The sequence below is a fragment of the Microplitis mediator genome, chromosome 11, assembly GCF_029852145.1.
Source record: "Microplitis mediator isolate UGA2020A chromosome 11, iyMicMedi2.1, whole genome shotgun sequence".
Classification (NCBI taxonomy): Eukaryota; Metazoa; Arthropoda; class Insecta; order Hymenoptera; family Braconidae; genus Microplitis; species Microplitis mediator.
Genome location: NC_079979.1, coordinates 8,272,575 through 8,295,792, shown reverse-complemented (window position 1 = coordinate 8,295,792; position 23,218 = coordinate 8,272,575). Strand labels below are relative to the sequence as shown.

At 29.7% G+C, this 23,218-nt stretch overlaps 1 protein-coding gene across 1 annotated transcript; it reads right to left on the bottom strand.

Moving 5' to 3' along the window:
- Positions 1-21,515: 21,515 nt before the first annotated feature.
- LOC130677679 (uncharacterized) lies at positions 21,516-22,495 on the bottom strand. The gene is made up of 2 exons (XM_057484512.1): positions 21,841-22,495; positions 21,516-21,764 (listed from the first exon to the last, which is right to left on the bottom strand). The coding sequence occupies exons 1-2, from the start codon at positions 22,371-22,373 to the stop codon at positions 21,605-21,607; spliced, it is 693 nt and encodes a 230-aa protein (XP_057340495.1). The 5' UTR covers positions 22,374-22,495; the 3' UTR covers positions 21,516-21,604.
- Between the last annotated feature and the right edge of the window lie 723 nt (positions 22,496-23,218).

The following is a 23,218-nucleotide window of genomic DNA, read 5'->3' as shown; positions in this document are numbered from 1 at the left end:
TCATTTCTGATGCAGACATGATAAGCATATCTTTATTTAATGCTGTCATTTTGATAGGAGGAGGTATATTTATACCACGAGAAGGACCATGGTCAAAAAATTTGATTTTCCAATTTAAATTTTTTAAAGAGAAACACTTATTTTTAATTAAATTTCTAAGAACTTTTCCCATCACGTAGCGGCAAATCCCTTCATAAAAATCATGCATAATATCAACAGTCATGTTATCGATAACATGATAACTTAGCAATTCATTAAAAATACACGTTTTAATACACTTATCCAAAAAATTAAAGGAACAAGAAAATTTTATAAAATTTTTAGTGATTTTTGGAAGGCTGTATTTTCGTGAAAAATGATCGTATCGAAAAAATAAAAGAAGCAAATTGAAGCTTGAAATCTCTAGTTTGAAGATCTTTCAACAAAATATTTTTTTGAGCCACGGTTTTTGCGGAATCAGAAGAAAAAGATCGAGACAAAATTTTTCTAAATTTTTTGGTTTCGTTTTTTAGGTCTACGGGGCCGGGAAAAATATTTTCAAAAAAACGAATTCATGGCTTGTTTAGGAAATTTATTCAGCTACAATTTGCTTTTTTTTGTTTCTTTGTACGACAATTTGCTGCTGAGATATCAGCCTTTAAATGAAAAAGGATCCTTTTGTCTTTGATTATTGATATCTCAGCAAGAAATGGTCACACAGTAATTTAAAGGGCAGTTTAATAAACTTGAATAAATCCCCTACAAGCTCCATTTTTGATCTTAAAGAAAAAAAATTTTTTTACATCCTTGATATCCATTTGAAAAACCCACAAAAAATGGCCATTTTCTGGTTTTTTAGTCGATTCACCGCTACTCTGCAAATATTGATAAAAAAAATAATGTTGCCAGGTAATTTTACAGCTTAATGTACCCCCAAAAGCCCTGGAAATTTTCAGATTGATCCATTGAACCGTTCGTCCAGTCCGATTGCTCAAAGTTTTACAAAACAATTAAAGGAACAAGTTTTGTTCCTTAATCTGTGTAATCGTTATCAAAATGAAAAAATCAATTTTTTTCGGATTTTCTTTCATTTTTGCGTTAGTTATTCAGTAAATGTAAGGTAAAGAAAAAAAAAAAATTTTTTTCCGAAAAACGAAAAAAAAAAAATAACCCCCCGAATAAAACATAAAAAAAAAAAATTGGAAAAAATTCTTGTTTGGTCTCGTTTTTTGAAAAATTTTTTTTTTTTCCTCTTTACCCTACATCAACTGAATAACTAACGCAAAAATGAAAGAAAATCGAAAAAAAAAATTAATTTTTTCATTTTGGTAATGATTACACAGATTAAGGAACAAAACTTGTTCCTTTAATTGTTTTGTAAAACTTTGAGCAATCGGACCGGACGAACGGTTCAATGGATGAATCTGAAAATTTCCAGGGTTTTTGGGGGTACATTAAGCTGTAAAATTACCTGGCAACATTATTTTTTTTATGAATATTTGCAGAGTAGCGGTGAGTCGACTAAAAAACCAGAAAATGGCCATTTTTTTGTGGGTTTTTCAAATGGATATCAAGGGTGAAAAAAAATTTTTTTTCTTTAAAATCAAAAATGGAGCTTGTAGGGGATTTATTCAAGTTTATTAAACTGCCCTTTAAATTACTGTGTGACCATTACTTGCTGAGATATCAATAATCAAAGACAAAAGGATCCTTTTTCATTTAAAGGCTGATATCTCAGCAGCAAATTGTCGTACAAAGAAACAAAAAAAAGCAAATTGTAGCTGAATAAATTTCCTAAACAAGCCATGAATTCGTTTTTTTGAAAAAATTTTTCCCGGCCCCGTAGACCTAAAAAACGAAACCAAAAAATTTAGAAAAATTTTGTCTCGATCTTTTTCTTCTGATTCCGCAAAAACCATGGCTCAAAAAAATATTTTGTTAAAAGATCTTCAAACTAGAGATTTCAAGCTTCAATTTGCTTTTTTTATTTTTTCGATACGATTATTTTTCACGAAAATACAGCCTTCCAAAAATCACTAAAAAATTTATAAAATTTTCTTGTTCCTTTAATTTTTTGGATAAGTGTAGATAGATTTTATATTTTCTTTACACTGTTTTGCTCTAATGCCCTTGTTTGATAAACAAATTCGACAAGCTTTTGCATCTCTAAAATTTGTAGTGAATCCCAAAATTTCATGTAATCCTAAATTATCCCCGATTATACCTAGCAGCGAAAAATAAATAGTAGTTTCTTGTCCATCTATAGTAAATATAATTCCGTTTTCTTCTAGCGTTTTTAATTGATTTTTAATATTTGAAAATATTCTTTTATTGTTTAAATATTTATAGTCTTGAGTATTATGTAATTGAGCCAGAAAAATGTTTTGCAGCGTACTTTGGAATTCTTTGGGGAGAGAAGCGATAAAAAAATAAACAGAGCCTAATTTATGATTCCCCCGATGTGATCCAAGAGGATTATTAATTTCAAAATCATCATAATATAATATTAATGGTATTACAATTTTACCTTTAAATTTTTTTTTTATTTTTTCCCATAATTGTCCTTGTAAAGGAGAATTAAATTTTCGATTCGACTGAAATTTTTTCAAATGTTCTAAAACTAATTCCAAAACACGAGGAAGTGAAAGAAACTTTTCTAAAGTTAATTTTATTAGTATTATTTCTATAGTAACTTTATAAAAAGCTTATTATCTTGCGACAATCTCAACGTTACTACCTATTTTAACGAATTCAATTCCAACTCAAACTGAAATTGACCCTGAATTATTTGCTGATAAATCAACTTCCACCACTCATTTTAACTGTGATAAAACAAATTCACAATTAAATGAAAAATTACAAAATTACAGCCGTTGTGTTCATCAGATAATATGTGCTTTTATAGTTAAAATGTACAGTAAAACAAAAATTCCTCGATCTTTCGTAGTCGAAATAGTTAACCTAGTTGCTAAGTTATGTGGGAACATACTTGATAACGTTATAGAATCCATAGATATACCACCGATCTACAATTCTTATGTCAATTCAATAATTTTATTAACCCGAAATGCATTTTATAACGTTCACTACTATTTCACACTACCCACGGCGGAGTGTGGTGAGTGTCAAATAGACGTTAAGGCCCACCGATGGTGAAACTGAAAATAAAATAAGAAAACAGAAAAAAACAAAACCAAAAATGTCCTTTGGAGATGCCCACGATCTCCACTGGACACGCAGCTCTTCTCAGGCTGGGTTAGAAATCCGAATTGGGCGCCAGTTCGTATACACCACGAACAAAATAACAATTAAACAATAAATAAGAAAATGAAATGAAAATGAAATAATAAATAAACAGAGAGCAGTTTCAGGTGTTGGAAAAGGAAAGCAAGAAAGAGATAGTATGCAATAAATAAATAATAAAATTTAAATAAATCCCGGGTTGGTAGCCATTTAACCCGATATATTTTAAATTATAATGCTCAACAATAATTTTAAATTAATACACAAAATTGTTTCAACGGGTATTAACAATAATCAAAAATATAAATAATAAAGTCACTTCATAATATAAATTTTGACCAATAGTCAATTAACGCAAACAATAATTACATATAATAAAAATCGTCTTGCTATCACTCGCACGTGATAGCGAATAAATATAGATAATTAGTTATAATAATTACTATGCGCACAATATAAATTTATCACAATAGTAATTGTGGAATACGCAGAAATTCAATAATACTTTGATTGTTTAACGCAAATTTAATATCAGAACCACTGGTGATATTCAAATAGTTGTAAAATACTGTTCCAAATGCTAACTACTAAGCAAATAATAAGTTACATATGGGTGGATATTTAACGCAAAATAATAAATAATATAAATAATAATTATCGCATTAACTCAAAATGTTTTCTTAAAATAATAACTAATTAATTATAAATATCCACCGCAATAAATAAATATATAATAAACGTAAATTGTTAATAGTTATTTACCGTCAAATCCTATAACGGTCACCAATAATCATTAACAATATAAAATAATACTTGTAAATATTAACAATTATTTACCGTCAGTCATATACACGGTCACCAATAATTATTAACTAATATCAAGTAAATTCCCAACTTCTAAGTTTTTGGGTAAAGATTTATCGCCAGGACAAATACGTACGCAAATATAGCTGCTATATATATGACGCGCTCTCTCACTCACACGTGAGATATGCGAATGGCCACCACCGCGGGACAAATTACACGCCAATGTATATAGCACAAAGGTACTTACAGTCTTCGTTGTAATATAAAATGCGTACAGGTTCCATTGGTCTCAATTATTAATTTGGCAAGAATTATTGCAACAACTCAAATGAATATTAATTGCCAAGTGTCCCATACACTTTATAAATTTCAATAATTGCCAAATGGCGTCCCAACAAAAATTATAATCGGCAACAGCAACACACCTTGCTCTTACAATAGATCATCCACGTCTGGCCATGGCAGCACGTGAGTCCCATGCCGGCACCTCGGCCGGCGCCATTTTATAATGGTTTCTCCTTTCAACCAATGGAGCACTATACCTGTCGCATGTTAATTTGCTCATTTACACCAACATGATGCATGACTTGTTTGGCATGTAATTCGTCCATTCCCGACATTAAATGACCATTCCCATATTTCAGAGCCACTTAATAATATAATTTTATAAATAAATCTCACATTGTTTTATTTATAAACCCCGTAAATTCATTTATAATAAATAAATTTACTAAGGCCAACTGTTGCGTTGCCGCGCATGCGTCAACCAACCAAACTAATAATAATAGTAATCAAATAATCCAAATAAATAGATACGCAATTATTTATCCCAGCGTATATAAAATCCATTTCACCGTTTATAAAATTCAGTAAATTTTACTGAGTTGAACGCAATTTGTATCTAGTAAATTAAATAAATAATAATCATACAGTAAATAAAATAAGATAATACATAAAATAATAATAATAATAGTAACGACAATAATAATAATATATAAGACGTGTTGAGCAGCGTGTGCTGCCATCTGCTGCCTCATCCGACCTAATGCGAAGATGCCGCGATATCTAAATATCGTGACAATTTGAAACTTTTAAAATGGAACATAATACAATTAACGTTTTGAAAGATATCGAAATTTTTGGTGCCCCGAAATCAATTCTTTTAAAAAATATTTATAAGCCTAGACTCATTAACAAACGAAGAAAAATGACTTTTAATGAGTTATAGTTAGATTTATGTTTTTTTAATGGTGGTGAACATTCTGATTGTTGATGATGATTTTCAGATAAATTATCATCTGGGCAGGAATTTTTATTAAATTTTGGTGTATTTATAGAACTTTCATCAGTATGATCCTTTTTAAGATGTTTTAGATAAATGTATATACACTTATCCAAAAAACTAAAGGAACAAGAAAATTTTATAAATTTTTTAGTGATTTTTGGAAGGCTGTATTTTCGTAAAAAATGATCGTATCGAAACAATTAAAAAAGCAAATTGAAGCTTGAAATCTCTAGTTCAAAGATCTTCCAGCAAAATACTTTTTTGAGCCACGGTTTTTGCGGAATCATAAGAAAAAGGTCGAGACAAAATTTTTCTAAATTATTTGGTTTTGGTTTTTGGGTCTACGGGATCAGGAAAATTGTTTGGCTCATTTAGGAATTTTGTTTATCTACGATTTGCTTCTTTTTTGTTTCTTTGTACGACAATTTGCTGCTGAGATATCAGCCTTCAAATGAAAAAGGATTCTTTTCTCTTTGATTATTGATATCTCAGCAAGTAATGGTCACACAGTAATTGAAAGGGCTGTCTATCCACCGAGCCATTTAAATATAGTGGAAACCTAAACATGCAAACCTCTCAATAAGACAATTTATAGATAAATTGAGAAAAATATAGATAGCCCGAACTGGGAATCGAACCCAGACCAATTCTTAATTTGTGTAATCATTACCAAAATGAAAAAATTAATTTTTTTTTTATTTTATTTCATTTTTGCGTTAGTTATTCAGTACATGTAAGGTAAAGAGGAAAAAAAAAATTTTTTTCCGAAAAACGAAAAAAAATAACCCCCCGAATAAAACGTAAAAAAAAAAAATGTAAAAAAATTCTTGTTTGGTCTCGTTTTTTGGAAAAGTTTTTTTTTTTCTCTTTACCTTACATGTACTGAATAACTAACGCAAAAATGAAAGAAAATAAAAAAAATTAATTTTTTCATTTTGGTAATGATTACACAAATTAAGGAACAAAACTTGTTCCTTTAATTGTTTTGTAAAACTTTGAGCAATCGGTCTGGACAAACGGTTCAATGGATCAATCTGAAAATTTTCAGGGTTTTTGGGGGTACATTAAGCTGTAAAATCACCTGGCAACATTATTTTTTTTATCAATATTTGCAGAGTAGCGATGAGTTGACTAAAAGACCAGAAAATGGCCATTTTTTGTGGGTTTTTCAAATGGATATCAAGGGTAAAAAAAAATTGTTTTCTGAAAAAATCGAAAATGGAGCTTGTAGGAAATTTATCCAAGTTTATTAAACTGCCCTTTAAATTACTGTGTGACCATTACTTGCTGAGATATCAATAATCAAAGAGAAAAGAATCCTTTTTCATTTAAAGGCTGATATGTCAGCAGCAAATTGTCGTACAGAGAAACAAAAAAGAAGCAAATTGTAACCGAATAAATTTCCTAAACGAGTCATGAATTCGTTTTTTTGAAAAAACTTTTTCTGGCCCCGTAGACCTAAAAAACTAAACCAAAAAATTTAGAAAAATTTTGTCTCGACCTTTTTCTTATGATTCCGCAAAAACCGTGGCTCAAAAAAATATTTTGCTGGAAGGTCTTTGAACTAGAGATTTTAAGCTTCAATTTGCTTTTTTAATTGTTTCGATACGATCATTTTTCACGAAAATACAGCCTTCCAAAAATCACTAAAAAATTTATAAAATTTTCTTGGTCCTTTAATTTTTTGGATAAGTGTATCACTAAAACTGTGTTTACAGTGACAACAATCACATCTATCCTTTTTCTGAAATTTATGCTGAGATTTGAGGTGTAACGTAAGATCATTTAAGCCAAAGTAGCTTTTACAAAATGGACAAACATGAATCATTTTTGATAATAAATGTTCATTTTAAACTAATTACTCCAAGCTTTCTTAAGGACTATTGCTTTTTTTAGAGCAACTCCCGTAACATGTTAGTAAAAAATAGTATTCACCAATCATAGAAATGATATAGAAATGGAGTTAATGAATATGATAGCGTGTCTTCGATTCCGATGTTGCAATTAAAATGATGATTTTTGAGAAAAATTGGAATTATCTTGATAAATAATAGAAGATTATGAATCTAACGATGTATACATGATCAGTAATAAATAATAAATAATTGAACATTCTAAATGATAATAATATTTTTTATGTATGGCAAGACCTGTGATCTGGGAACAATTGATTCGCAATAATTCATTTAAACGATTTTGTACGCAATAAATTATAAAATAATTTTCGATTTACATTTGAACTATTTGCCTCCCGCCTGCTTCGCGTGGTATAATATATATAGTATTAAGTTGTTTATATATCAAAAAGATGGAACAAATTGTTTATATATTAAAAAAAGATAGATCAAATTTACATTTTCTAGCTTTAAAAATTCTAAAAACTTCGATCGCAAGAAATTCTCAAACTTTCCAGCTTGATACGCTCAAGAATGCATAAATGGGTAAATTTTTAAGCGCTTTAAGCTCGAAAATAGTAGGAAGTCTTAGGGGTTGCCTACTGGGTCAACCGCTTATCAGTTTTTTTTTCTAAAAATGCTTCTACTGAGAAATATTTTTATGATACTGAAATTCTATTACGAAAGTATTTTCGATGCACGTACATTCATTTTCGACATTATCGAGAACGTATATTTTTGTCTAAAGAAGTTGTCAAATTGATTGAAATAACTTTTATTTCATATAAATGGAGCTATTCTTTAGTTTAGTTATTATAAAAAAAGTAGACATTACTATTCTGTTATTGAGAAATTAATAAATGAAATAACTTATGAAAAATTTTTCACCCAAAAACCGGCCTGTACAAAATTTTTAATTTTTCTTAGGAAAATAAAAGAAACTTTAAGGAAGACTGAAATAAGCTTCTTCGAAGTAGAAAGTTGCTTACAACAAGAAAAAAAATGTATAACAGAAAATTATTTTTCTCCTTACAGAATTTCGGATTCATGATTGGAGAATATGTTTTTTAGATTTTTCAGAAATAAGCTGTTTTGATTGACTATCACGACTTTATTGTCCTCAGATCAATTGATAGGTTAGAGACTTTTTTAATCGAAGAATTATTATCTCAATTCATGAACTCTTTGAAGAATATTAAACTTTAATAATAACTTTAATATTAAACTTTCTAATGGAGACAAAAAAACAATAACAATAAAATGATTTTATTGAAACCTCTACGTTGACGGAAAATTATATCATACACTGAAAACTTTAGCTATGAAAATATTCTGATTTCTATTTAGAAACCTACTAACATGCACTTAAAATATATTAAAGATGGCCATTACCTTAGGATCCTCGGAATAAAATTGTTTTGCTCTCAAAGATACTGAAGAATGTCAATCTGACAATATATAAACAATTTATGAATGACAAAAGAACCCTGTATTTAATATCTGAGAAATAAGCGAACATAATAATAATATATGACGACCAGAATCAAAGTCTTGTCAGAAAAATTTTATTGTACATCAAATTCGAATAGATATACTTATATCAAAATTCATAAAATAATTGAAACTTTCAAAAAAACTAAATTAGTTAAGGAATTTATTATCGTTAGATTCAGTGAGTCATTCACGCATGACTGGATTAGAATTATAGTTCAAGCCATCAAAATTGTTTAAAATATAAAAAGTAAATTTTCCTTATGTTAGAGTATCCCTGAGGTTTAACTGGTCTTTTCGTGTTGAGCAATTTCTTATCCGGTGAGGAGTTTAGGAGATATTTTTCTTTCCGCAAAAAAAAAAAAAGTTAGATATACGACGTTGTTATGTTGAGTGTAAATCGAAATGACAGAAAAGATTGAATGTATATTTCAAGGGATGTTCAATTGGTTGATTACAATGCAAAAAATAAAGTCCATTTGAGAAATCATTCGTTTCACATTAACTCCTGTCTGCGTGCTTGCAGAAACTCGTGACGGATTCAAGAAATTAATTTGATGGAACAAAATTTGAATTTCTTGGGTCAAGAAGTTTTGAGTTATCAATTCAAGACTTAAGGGGTTAATGACGACTCTAAGGTTGATAGAAACAACAGCACACCAACTTTGTCATCGGCACTCGCATATGACATGATATGACCCTCATTACTAAGGGACAAATTGTTTAAGGCATTAGTCTATAAGAGACATTTCTCTTTCCGCAAAAAAAAAAGTTTTGTATACGATGTTGTAATATTGAGTGTAAATTAAATTGACGGAAAAGATTTAATATATGTTTCACGGGATGTTAGATCTGTTGATCACAATGCAACATGTAAAGCGCATTTGAAAAATAATTTATCTCACCTCAACTCCTGTTTGCGTATCGGCTGTATTTCTTGATCGATTCTAAAAATGAATTTAATGGAACAAAATTACGATTTCTTGTGTCAAGAATTTTTAAGTTATATTCAAATCTTAAATTGTTAATAGTAAATCTGAGGTTAATAAGAGCAACAGCACATCGAATTTTTTAACCAAATGTCATCTGCATACACATAAAATTTCTTTTTAAATCAAAGCGTTAAAGGGATTATGTTTATAAGGAATATTTCTTTTTTAGAAAAAATTAAGATTCAATAGATGACACTGTAATGTTATATGTCAGTTAAAATGTCGTCAAGGATTTAATATATTTTTCAAGGGATGTTGGATCCGTTGATCACAACGTAATTAATAAAGAACACTTGGAAAATCGTTTATTTCACATCTATACATCTGTCTACGTAACTGCAAAAACACTTGATGAATTCGAGAAATGAATTTTACGTAACAAAGTTCCAATTTCTTGGGTCAACGATTTTTTAGTTATCAATTTAAGACCTAAACTGTTAATGACAAATCCAATACAAATTTAGAAAACTTCATAGAGACTTTGTCATTGAATGTCACCTGCACTCATGTAAAATCATTACTAGTGATTAAATTGTTTAAGGCATTATGTCTATACATAGCATATTCTCTTTCGCAAAAAAAAAAATAGATATACGACGTTGTGATGTTGAGTGTAAATCAAAATGACGGAAAAGATTGAATATACATTTCTAGAGATTTTTGATCCGTTTTTCATAACACAATGAATAAATTACATTTGAAAAATCATTTATTTCACAAGAACTCCGGTCTATGTATCTGCAGAAACGCGTGACGAATTCAAAAAATGAATTTGATGGAACATAATTACAATTTCTTGTGGCAAGAATTTCAAAGTTATTAAATTCAAATCTTAAACTGTTAATAGTATCTCTGAGGCTAGTAGGAGCAACAGCATATTAACTTTTGTAACTAAATGTCATCTGCACGTGTTTCAAATTTTTTTTTAGTTAAAACGTTAAAGGGATTATGACTATTGGGGATATTTGTTTTTTAGAAAAAATTTAGTTTGACAGATGACATCGTAATGTTGTATTTCAGTTAAAATGTTGACAAGGACTTAATATATATTTCAAGGAATGTCGGATCCGTTGATTGCAACGCAGTTAACAAAGTACTCTTGGAAAATCACTCATTGTCCATTAACTCCTGTTTGCTTATCTACAGAAACTCGTGATGGATTTAAGAAATGAATTTTGTAAATTTACATTGCACTTTCTAGGTACAATAATGTCAGAATAATTACGCTCAAGAATTCATTATTTTTTTACACTTTTTTGTCCTCTTTATCGTAGATTCTGATGGTTTGTTGAATCAATTTTGAACTTATCATGATAAATTTTGTTGTTTCGTCTAAAGCAAAATATTTTTTCTGCGAACTACTATTTATGTACGGCGTTTTTTAAGTGGAGTATAACCGAGACCCCCAGTCCAGGGTGTGACCCCCTGTCCAGGAAGCCAAGATTAGATTCAGTTGATAAAATCAACTGTTTTGTGACTAGCTCTTCTACAGGGCGGGGAATACCCGATCCTGGTCACAAGAAATATTTAGAGATACTGAGAGTATAGGAAGCTTGTAAAATAAGAGACTTGTATAGGTGATATATATTGTGACCGGTATTTTAATTCCCCTGGAATCCGTCAGGCGAACTAATCCCCTCACATAAATTCAGCTTACCTGTTTCGGGTAACGATTTACATTTAGCATCCCATAATGAGTTATTGCAAATTTTTTTTTTGCAATCGTTTGATGGTCATTCGATGGTTCATGATAGCCTAATTTTATTGTTTGATGGTTATTAATTTATTTATAAAATAAAAAATAAAAATTGACCTAATTTTTTTTTTTTTCAGCACCCCATTTTTAAAATATGCCGGTTTTTTTAAATGAAATTCAATTTAAAATCGTTTGATGGTGAATGATAGGTAATCAGTTATACTTATATATGGATATTTTTTGAGTAATTATTAAAAATATGTACTCGGGTCATTAGTCCGTATTGTCACGCTCTCAATATAATTGCTTAGCAAAAGTTCTGTAGTGAAGCATCTACAGCTAACTTAACGACAAGTTTCTGGTAAGCCTTGGCTGGATAATACTTGCGTGCAAATTGATGCAAATTTACTGCAGTCATCTGAATGTACCCTGATAGCAGCACCTTTCCTCAGAAAGTTCTGCAGTGAAACGTTTTCAACTAACTTAACGATCATTTTCTGGCAAACCTTGGCTGAATAATACTTTTCTTTTAATTTGACTTCAGAATACGGCAGTCGCTTGAATGTAACTCGACAGAAAAACTTGCCGTCAATTTAAAGTGAAACTTTCCATCAACTTAATGTCATTGTCTGACAGTAACACTTGGAGTCAAATTTTGAACTCAAGTTACAGACAATTTACTGTCAACTTAAAGGTAACTGCTTGCTCTCCAACACATTCCTTTAAGTTACCTTTAGAATACGGCAGTAGCTTGTAGTTAACTTACGGTTAGGGCGGCTCAGGGTAATTTGACAAAAAAACTAGCCGTCAATTTGAAGTGAAACTTTCAACCAACTTAACGTCATTCTCTGACAGTAACACTTGTAATCAAATTTTGAACTCAAGTAACAGACAATTTACTGTCAACTGAAAGGTAACTGCTTGCTCTCCAACATTTTCCTTCAAGTTTGCTTCAGAAAACGGCTGCAGCTTGAAGTTAACTTACGGTTAAGGTGGCTATCAGGGTACTTTTAACCGATATGATTTTTTTCTATCGCAATTGTTTGTTGGTCATTCGAAGATCAATGTTGGTTTATTTAAATTTTTTGGCAGACACTTGTTTATTTATCTGTATGAACCTGGCGCCTAAAAATCAGTTACAAACAATCGGATATAAACTCGTTTTTCTTTTGGATACAAGACCGGTAATTTACCGTAAAAAATTGAGGCAAGCCTGCAGTATTTTACCGTAAAGTAAAGTATTGCTCTATAAAAACTGTAAAAATAAAAAAGTATACAGTGCTTACGGCAAAAATGTCGCCAAAAACGGTCAATTTCCTATTTTACCGTAATTCGCCGAAAAATACAACAGTACTTGACGGTAAACAGCCGTAATATACAGCAAATTTGCCATACGGTAAATGGCCGTAACATAGAGCAAATTTGCCGACAAAATACCGTACTTTATGGTAAATTACGGTAAATACGGCAAATTATAGGAATTTATTATTAATTTCCCTGATAGCTACTTCAGCTTGAAATTGACAGTAATTTGACAATTGAAATTACCGAAATTTGCCGACAATTTAACAGCAAAAGTTGGAAAGAAAAATTCGCGGTTAATTTTTCTTTACTTCAGAGGTAACTTTTTTTTAGAAAAAAAGAAAACCCAATTCGTTCCCTTAAATTTTGCGTCAAATTTCCGTCAACTTTGGGTTTTCCGTTTTGGACGACAATTAGTATACAACTTTTGAAGTGAATTTGCATTCAAAGTCGGGTTCTAAATTTACGTTAATTTATAGAGCACGTTTTATTCAAATTGTCGTCAAAAACGGAAAAGCCCGAAGTTGACAGCCGTTTGACGAAAAGTTCAAGGAAACTTTTGTCAAGTGAACTTGCGCTAAGCATAACATGCCATTAGAGTTATTTTATGATAACTATTTGCTACCTTTTTTCATATTACGTTTTGTTAACATTTTTTTGATAACATTAAGATAACTTTTGAAAGTTGACTCGGAACGGGTGACTTTCTCCTATTCCAAAATGTTGATAAAATGACGACAAACAGATTTTTTTGGAAAGTCAACTTTTAAAAGTTATGTTAAGGTTACTAAAAAATGTTAACATAACGTAATATAAAAATCTGGGCGTCGGTTGACCCTGCGGGCCAGCCCCAAAACTTCCCGCTGTTTTCAACCTCAAGGAGCTTGAAAACATTACTCTGAATATATTTGCGAGCTCTTCTAGATCAAAAATGCTATTACCTGCGATTATTTTATATGAGCTTTTCAAGCTCTACGAAGTTGCGTTTTTTGCTAAAGTTTGACAAGTTAAGAATCGAAAATTGTTAATGAAGAAGCGGTTTTTTAATTTTTATTCTTGATTATGTTCAATGAAATAAATTTATCGAGGCAGAAATCAATGTCAGTGATCAAAATCGAGATTTGAGTGAGTTTGGACTTAGGTCAGAGCAATCATATATGAAATATCCGAGAGAAACATTAAAAACTGGTCCCTGATTAAAAAAAATGATTAAAAATGATTTCACACGTTAAATGTCCATAAGAGACAGGATTAGAAATGATTTGAAGGATTAAAAAGTATTTAAAATGATTAAAAAACAAATCATTTTAAATACTTTTTAATCATTTTTTTTAATCAGGGGTTTTTCTCAATTTTTTGCTGATGATATGTTTTAAACTAAAAAACAAGTTAGATGACATTAAATGATAATCGAAAGAGACTATAATCAGAAAGAGTTGGTATGATTTCAAAAACATTTATTACATTGTATTTTGATTTATCCGGAAAAAATAACATTTCATGTTATTTTTTTAACTTTTCAGCGCCGATATCTTTTGAACTAATGAACCGATTGTGATGTTCGAGGTGTCATTCGGCGCGTTTTATTGAGTTCTAGAGCTGATTAGATTTTGAAATTGATCAGATGAGTCACTTCAAAGATAATCTAAAAAAACCGTTTTTTATCATTTCTTTCGCCAACGATTTCTCTCGAACAAATTAACCGATTGAGATGGTTGAGGTGGCATTTGACGCGGCTTATAAAGTTCTAGAGCTGATTAGATTTTGAAGTCGATCGTTCGAGTCGTTTCTGAGAAATCACTAAAAAACTAAAAAAAAATTTTTTTCTTTTTCGTAATTCGCCAATATTTTTGAGTCTGCTTGATCGAATGATCTGAAATTTTCAGAAAAGTTGAGGGCCAACAAGCTCTTTCGATTGCCACCTCAACCATCCAAATCGATTCTTTAGTTAAAAAGTTACAAAGACTTTACACACACACACACACACACACACACACACACACACACACACACACACACACACACACACACACACACACACACACACACACACACACACACACACACACACACACACACACACACACACACACACACACACACACACACACACACACACACATACATACACTCGGACATCATTCCGGAAATAGTCAGAATAGCTTCCTAGGACCTCAAAACGTCGACATCTGATGAAAACTCGACTTTCGAAAATCGGGGTGAAAACAATAACTTCCCAATTTTTCGAAAATCGTCGATTTTCTTAGCGGGAAGTTAAAAAGTGTTAAAAAATAGTTATCATAAAATGGTGGAATGAATTATGAATATCTGGGGGTAAATGAAAGTTACCATGTTAATGCTGATAATTTGTTATCCGAAAATGTTAAAACTATTTTAGGTGACCATTTTGTTATATATATATATATATATATTTATCAATAATAGTTTTTTCACAGATAATTTATGAAAAATAATTTAATAAATATGCATACATCTAAAAACCCGAAGCCCTAAATGCACAATTGTTTTTTTTTTCATTTTTTCAATCAATTATTAGCTTAAATAAAAATAATAACGATTGCGTTTTCAAATATAAATAATATTTAAATTTATTTTCACTGTATTTATTGAAAATGTATAAGCAGTACATAAAAAAAAATGTATATGATGGTGAAGTTCATGAACCAGGACTTCATTATGACCCATGACTTCCTCAACGAATCGGCAAAAGTCAACTTCATGAAATAGATTTACATTATGTAGAAATCTTTTAATTAATGATAATCTCATTGATGAGTATTTTTTATTCATTTAAAAATACTTAATTTAATATACAATTAAATCAATGACGACGCCGTATAGGTTATGGCAGCCTCGTGGTTAATTACAAATAAAAATTTTTATAAGTGTAAATTTAATTAAATATTATATTGTTATTAATTATTTTATAAGAAATAATTATAATCAAAATTTTCAAGTACTTATTAAAAATATTTGTATTATGAATAAAAATTAATATATTTATTTAAATAGAACCCGGGAAAAAAGGATCAGACCTGATCAGACATGAACAGGAATGAGTCTTAAGACTTTCAGTACTTGAAGTTCGTACAAGACCTATTTTTCAACTCAATCTCTTAGGTCAACAGGTAACGAGGCGAACTTTCAAGCGCAAGGTCCACGGTTCGAATCCTAGACACTCCCATATTTTTTATTTTTTTTTTCATTTTTATAGAAATAATTATATATAATTGTATATAGTTATGCATAATTATATATAATTATATAGAACCATTTTTTATATATAATTGTTTTACCAGAATGGGCATGAACAGGCATGAACAGACCTGAACATGCCTGATCAGACCTGGTCAGGCATGGTCATTTTTCATGTCTGATCAGGCCTGAAGACTCATGCCTGCTCATGTCTGATCAGGCCTGAACATTTTTTCCCGGGAAGGTTCATGCATTTACTGGATGAGTATAGCAATACGAATAAATATTTACTTAACAACTTATTGATGTTAATTTGTTAATTTTGCAAAAAAAAAAATTCTATTTATAATCAATTTGATTAATGAGTATAAGAAAAACAAATAAATAATTAATAATCTTAAATAAAATATCGGAAAAATTTAGACGACAGTTAAAGGTTAACTCTTTACCGAGAAATAATATTTTTTGAATTATTTGCTATATATAGGTTCTTTATTTATGATTTAGAACGAAATATATATCTTTCTAAATCATAAATAAAGAACCTTTACGATATTTATTGGTGGTGCAACTATCTCTTTTATTTTTAATTTCATAATATATCAAACAATCTAAACTATATTATTTTTGGCAGGACAAAGACTTTGTTTATCAAATAAATTGAATTTATCTGGTTCAAAAACTTACGAAGAAAATGGTTACACATTGATTTAAAATTTGTTGGTACAGTGGACACAATTAGAAGAAAATATTATTTTATAAATTTTTATAAGTTAATTATTTTAGTTTGCTGTTAGATTTAAATGATAGATCAAGATTGATTTTATTTTTAGATAAAAACGATAGTAGTTCATGGTACAAAATAATATAGTGTTGCTCTAGCACCTGTAGACCAGTCATTTTACATGTAATCATATATACTCATGTATACTTACGTATAATCAGATAAAATAATGTTTTATCGGGTATTGTTACCGCAATTGTAACCCCAAGTCAACCAATGTTTCTGTATATGTACAACGAAGTGTATTGGTGATGTTCTCACTTGATCCTACAGGAGAATTTTAAGAAAAGATGATGTATAATACAAGCTACTGAAAAAAGCAGAACAGAAATGTATACATCTTTCCGATCCATTGATATTATACTCGCATGTATTGTATCCTTCGTGTTATTTATCCAATCAATTTGAAATTATATTGGTCAAAATTTTTATATAGGGTAAGAGCACCAGTACCCAGCCCCAAACTAGTAGCCAGCTATACTTCATGTTAAATTATATCTATATTAGGGTGTGCCATTTTGAGGCGACTTTTTTTTTTCAACAAAAAAACAGGCTGAATACTCGCAGGAAGGTGAGAAAAGAAGCCTGTTAAAAGCGGAGCTCTTAGTATTAATATTTAGAGGTGCCTATTTCTAATCTTCCATTTCCCATTTAAGTAACATGGGAAAAAATTTTTTTTTTTTTTTTATTTTTCTAGCTCGGCATTCGCACCTCATATAAATAAGTCCATAGCATATTCTTGCAGAGAATTTAACGTTCTACAAAAAAGGTCTCTTATCATTTTTTGATAAATCCATCCATTCGAAAGTTATTGGAGCTGGAAGTCAAATCTATAATAAATTTCTAGATCTTTTTACTTTTCCAGCAAAACTATCAGACTTATCAAAAAATGTCATATGATCGTTTTAATAGACAATTGTATTCCTTACAAATTATTCTCAATGAAGTTTTTTGAAATTCCGCATTGTTTTCTAGTTATTTTCATTTTAATGTTAAGTTCTTAGAATAGATTAGAAGACTATTATTTTCACGAGCTTGGCATTAAAATGAAAATAACTGGAAAACAATGCGGAATTTGAAAAAACTTTATTGAAAATAGTTTGTAAGGAATAAAATTGTCTATAAAAAAGATCCTATGACATTTTTTTGATAAGTCTGATAGTTTTGCTGGAAAAGTAAAAAGATCTGGAAATTTATTATAGAAATGACTTCCAGCTCCAATAACTTTCGAATGGATGGATTTATCAAAAAATGATAAGAGACTTTTTTTGTAGAGCGTTAAATTTTCTGCAAGAATGTGCTATAGACTTATTTATATGAGGTGCGAATGCCGAGCTAGAAAAATAAAAAAATAAAAAATTTTTTTTCCCATGTTATTTAAATGGGAAATGGAAGATTAGAAATAGGCATCTCTAAATATTAATATCAAGAGCTCCGCTTTTAATAGGCTTCTTTTCTCACCTTCCTGCAAGTTTTTAGCCTGTTTTTTTGTTGAAAAAAAAGTCGCCTCAAAATGGCACACCCTAATCTATATACACTGGTCACAGAAATTATGGGATATAAAAAAAAATTGTAAATTTTACAGCGATTTTCAACATGCTGTAACTCGGAGGAAAATGGTCGTACAGCATAAATAAAAAGAGCAAATTGTAGCTTCAAGTTCTTCGTTTTCAAATCAGGACTTCAACATTTTTTAACATACACGGTTTCGGAGTGATCCTAAGAAAACCACCGGGAAAAAAAATTTCCACATGTTTGCTCCACTTAAAAAAGGTCTATGGGTTAAATAATTTTTTTTTTTGATAATTTAACCTTATGACTCTATTAGGAAATTTCATGTCCTTTAATTTGCCCCTTTAAAAAATCCTCTACGAAAATTTGGCGCGGAGTTATCATTGATCAAAGCAAAAAAGTTCATTTTGACTTTGACAATCAATAACTCGGGACATATTGGTCGTACAGGGAATAGAAGAAGGTTTGTGAAAACTGTCCTGGCAATTTCAAAACAGGATTGATTTTCTTAACATTAAAGGCATTGTGAAGATGATAAGGAAGAAAAATATCGAAAAAAAAATTTCGATATAATCAATTTTTTTGAAAAAAAAAAATTTTTTTGAAAAATAGTGCTCTTATCCTATAAAAGTTTCTATTTTATTTTAATAGTGCCATACTTAAGCAAAAAAATTAAGAAAAGTAGCAAAAGTTGTACCAGAAAAGGATGCAATGAATAGAGTAAATGAAATTGTACGTTTTGTTTGAATTTATTTAAATATACGATGTTTATAATAAAATATTTCTAATGAAATTAAAAACTTCTTAATTTTTTGTAATCTAGAATACATACTTAAAAAATCACTGTGAAAAAATGCACAAACTATTGATTATAACTATTAATTATTTATAAATGGAAATTGTTATCAATTAAAGCTCTTTTTAATTTCAGAAAAAATAAAAAGACGTACGGCGCAGTTCATCGTGAAATGAAGAAAATCAACTACGAGTCATGTGAAATAACTGAAACTGAGAGATTCTTCAATAGTCAAAGATCAAGATTTGCTGTTTCTACTCTGGTATGGTAAGATTCATCTTAGTTGGCTAATTAAATACCTTAACTTGAAATAGCTTAAATCGTTCATCAACAAAGTTCTAGAGGCTGAATCGGTTGACGGCTGTCCTAACGTTGATTAGACTAAGAAAAAAAAGTTCTCATCACAAATTCATCGAATCTGTTTGCAATATTGGAGATTTGACTGACGGTAATGAGACAACGACAATAGACGTCGTGAACCGTAATCGTGAACTTCGAACCGAATTACATTACAGTATTTTGAATACAGAAAGCAAGAGTTGCGTCGTTTGCTTATAAATTTTCTTCTACATTTATCAACTGGCTTGCTAGTGAAAGTATTGCATATAACATTATTTTATTTGTAAATTGTGATTAATATTTTTTAAATTTATTAATTTCAGATACTAAAATGTCCAAATCTGTTTACACCATACTACCCTGATTAAACAAAATGATTAAAAATGATTTCACACGTTAAATGTCCATAAGAGACAGGATTAGAAATGATTTGAAGGATTAAAAAGTATTTAAAATGATTAAAAAACAAATCATTTTAAATACTTTTTAATCATTTGTTTTAATCAGGGTAAGCTTTTTGATGTATAAAAGAATTGCACAAATAGTAGATCTATTTTTTTTTTTGGTGCGTCAGGATCACAATAAAATTGATGGATGAGATAGTTTAAATAGAGTAAAATTAAATTATTGTAATTCTGTGATTTATAAATCTTATCAGCACGTAAGAGTGCGCAATAATGATATTAATTATAATAATAATAAATTGTTAATTGCTAATAAATTATTAAGATTAATTCTTCACCTACCGAGTCCAAAAATAAATCCCATTTCCATTTTCACTTGTAATTAATGTTGTATTAATGTCTTTTATTTCTAGTTCCGTGGTAGACCACGAATCGTCATTTTTGCATCCTAATAAGTATTTAAAAAAATCATACTTTAAAAAAGTTATCTGCATTAAATAGATGATTATTATAAATATAAATCAATATTAGTTTGCAAATCAATTTTTTAGTTTTATATAAAAAAAGAACTCAGTACTAAAAAAATAATTAAAAAAAAAATTACTCATAGTTTCTTCATGTTTCTGCAAAAGAAATTTTTTAAAAATTTTCTTTTTAATAACTTATTTTTGTTATTGAAGGTATCTAAGTAGACTAGGTAAGCCTGTGATCAGATATACATTGTAAAAAAAGATTTCTTCTGAATGTATATATAAATAAACATTTATATACGCCCGTGAAAAATATACTCCAAAAAAATATTTAATTGTGAAAAAACATTAGAAAATTTTAATTTGACACTGCATGTGATTTAATAGATTGATCATTACTTAGAGTGATCAATAGATGTTTTATTACTGATTAAAAATTACAGTGGCTGTTGGGTTTGAACCTAGATCCAACCGATGTTGTCCGTGTTGCTTTTCAGTGCAAAGATTCACCTACGTGAAAGAGTGATAATAGATAGCTTAAATCGACATACCGATAAAATTTACAGAATTTTATACAAGTTTATAAAACTTCATGGAATTCCGCAAAATTATCATCTATATAATACTAGATTAAAATTCAAGAAATTAGATGCAATAAAATTTTATGGAATTTTATAAAATAATTTTTTTTTTCAGGTCAGTCATATATCTAGAACTGTTTAATCATTTACATTTTAATGTTAGCCTTTGAATTGAAAAATCATCTAAACTGACATCCAGTATTTATACGAATTCTTTAGGAAATATGTTTAAGACACTTGGGTTCTGGTGAAAGTAAAGGTATTTTTATCACATTTTTTTAGTGTTGTTTTCAATGACATGGACAAAAAATAATTAATGATTAACATATAGTGGAATATAGGAAATTTTTATTGGAACAGTCTATAGAATCCCTGGTTTGGAATTCCGATTGAAAACCGATTGGGATCCGACTGATTTTAATTGGAATTAATCTGTATCTATCGCAAAAAGTGCATAAAAATAAAAATATTATTTACCGATTGAATCCCATTAAAAATTTTTAACCGTAATGAATCGGTTCCAATCGGAAAATAATATTTTTATTTCGTTATTATTTTCCGATTGGAACCAATTCATTCCTATAAAAATTTTGAATGGGATTCAATAGGTTTCAATTGGAAAATAATATATTTTTTGGAAATTTCCGATTCTCTTCAATAAGATTTCTCAACTAGGTATCATCGAAAACAAATTGGATTTAAATAACCGAAAAATTTGAAAACTAATTTAATTTTCCCTATTGCCTTGGAGTTGTATATAAGTTTAACTTAAGTAAATAAATCAAATAAGAATTTATTTTGGATATGTACTTTTATTCTAAAATATATATTGCACCCAAAGGTTGGATTGTGGTTGATTCATCAACTACTTCAATAGAACGAGAATAACCATCATATAATTCCCAATTATTATCTGATCTTAAGCAGTAGGCAACTTTGTAATTATGATAACTTCCAATAATTCCAGCTAATCTAAAAAAATAAAATTGATTAATGTTTATTAACTATTAAACTCATCAAAATAAAGGCGCGAATAAAGTAAGCTTACCTGTATTTATCTACCATATCCAAATTTAACGTTATCGGTAAATCTTCTAAACAACATTCTATACATTTATTATTTTTATCTATAACATCCAGTGCAATAAATATGTGAAAATTAGGGTATGCAGTGACAGTGCATAACTTAAAGCAGTTCTCCTTGCGACATTTTACTTTTTTTAGAGTTTTACAAAAAACCACAGCTCTGTTTAACGCTTTAAACCCATGATTAATAATGATTTTAGGGTCAACTTTTAGTACTGAAGTCATAAATGTACACTGGTCACAAGAATTACAAAAATATGTATTATAGACACTAGGTTCATTATTTAAACATATTTTCCATGTGATAGCAGCATCTTCACATACATTAATTTTATAAGTACAAATACTAGTTTCTTTTTCAATAGATAACGTATAGAAATTTAACGATTTAAGTAACAGAGCTCGCTGTTCATAAATGTGAGCAGAAAATTTTGATTCAATAAAATCAAGAGTAAATTTTATTGTTTTATTAATTGATTTTTTCAGAGAATCCATGTAATTATTCCCTCGCAGATTTGAATCACGGTGGAAACACCGTGGAAGTGTAAACACCGTGGATCTACCATGATTCCTCGGTGGCTTGACCACTGTGTATACACGGTGGATACACCGCGTAATCACAGTGGTAAAATGGAACAAACCCACCGTGTTTCCACCGTGATTCAAATTTGCGAGGGTTGTTATCTATTGCACTACAAGATATTATATGCACTATGCAGTCAAAATTACTTGTATCTGATAATTCAAAAATATTATTTTTTATAAGGATTGATGGCAAAATATCTCCAATCTGAAGCATTGATACTGAATTTTTCTGTACTGCAGTACTTTAGATTTTCTCCGTTATTGGTGTTGCTTCCAAGCAACTTTCATCAAAACTTAATGAAGTATTAAAATAAAATTTATTTTGAGTCTCTTTGTTCCGCCAATTATCTCTCGAAATAGTATCTGAATTATCGAGAGGAGTTGTTGATAAGGATTTTATGTTCTCACAATTAATTGGTGATATACATTTATCAACTAAAGAACTTTCTGATTCTTTTGATTGTTCCACTTCAATTAAGTCTTCAATGTGTTCATTATTGCTTGAAGACTCTTTGATGTATATAATACCATGAGGTTCTACTTCTGTATCACGATGCACACTATGAATTTTATTACTAAGGTCATTGCAAAAATCCCAACGGTTATTTATACGTCGGCAGTACGAAACATAATGTCCGGGCACTCGTTCGACGATTCCAGCTTATCGATATTGATTATTATCCTGGCGGACCCGATATTACGGTAGAATTACGGTAAGTTACCGTAGATTACGGTACGAGGGTAATATACCGTAA

Bases quoted from the DNA above. Each gene is read 5' to 3' on its own strand.
- LOC130677679 (XM_057484512.1), bottom strand. From the start codon at position 22,373: ATGGATTCTCTGAAAAAATCAATTAATAAAACAATAAAATTTACTCTT. The intron at 21,765-21,840 runs GTAAGCTTACTT...TTATTTTTTTAG, and splicing joins GATATGGTAGATAAATACAG to ATTAGCTGGAATTATTGGAA.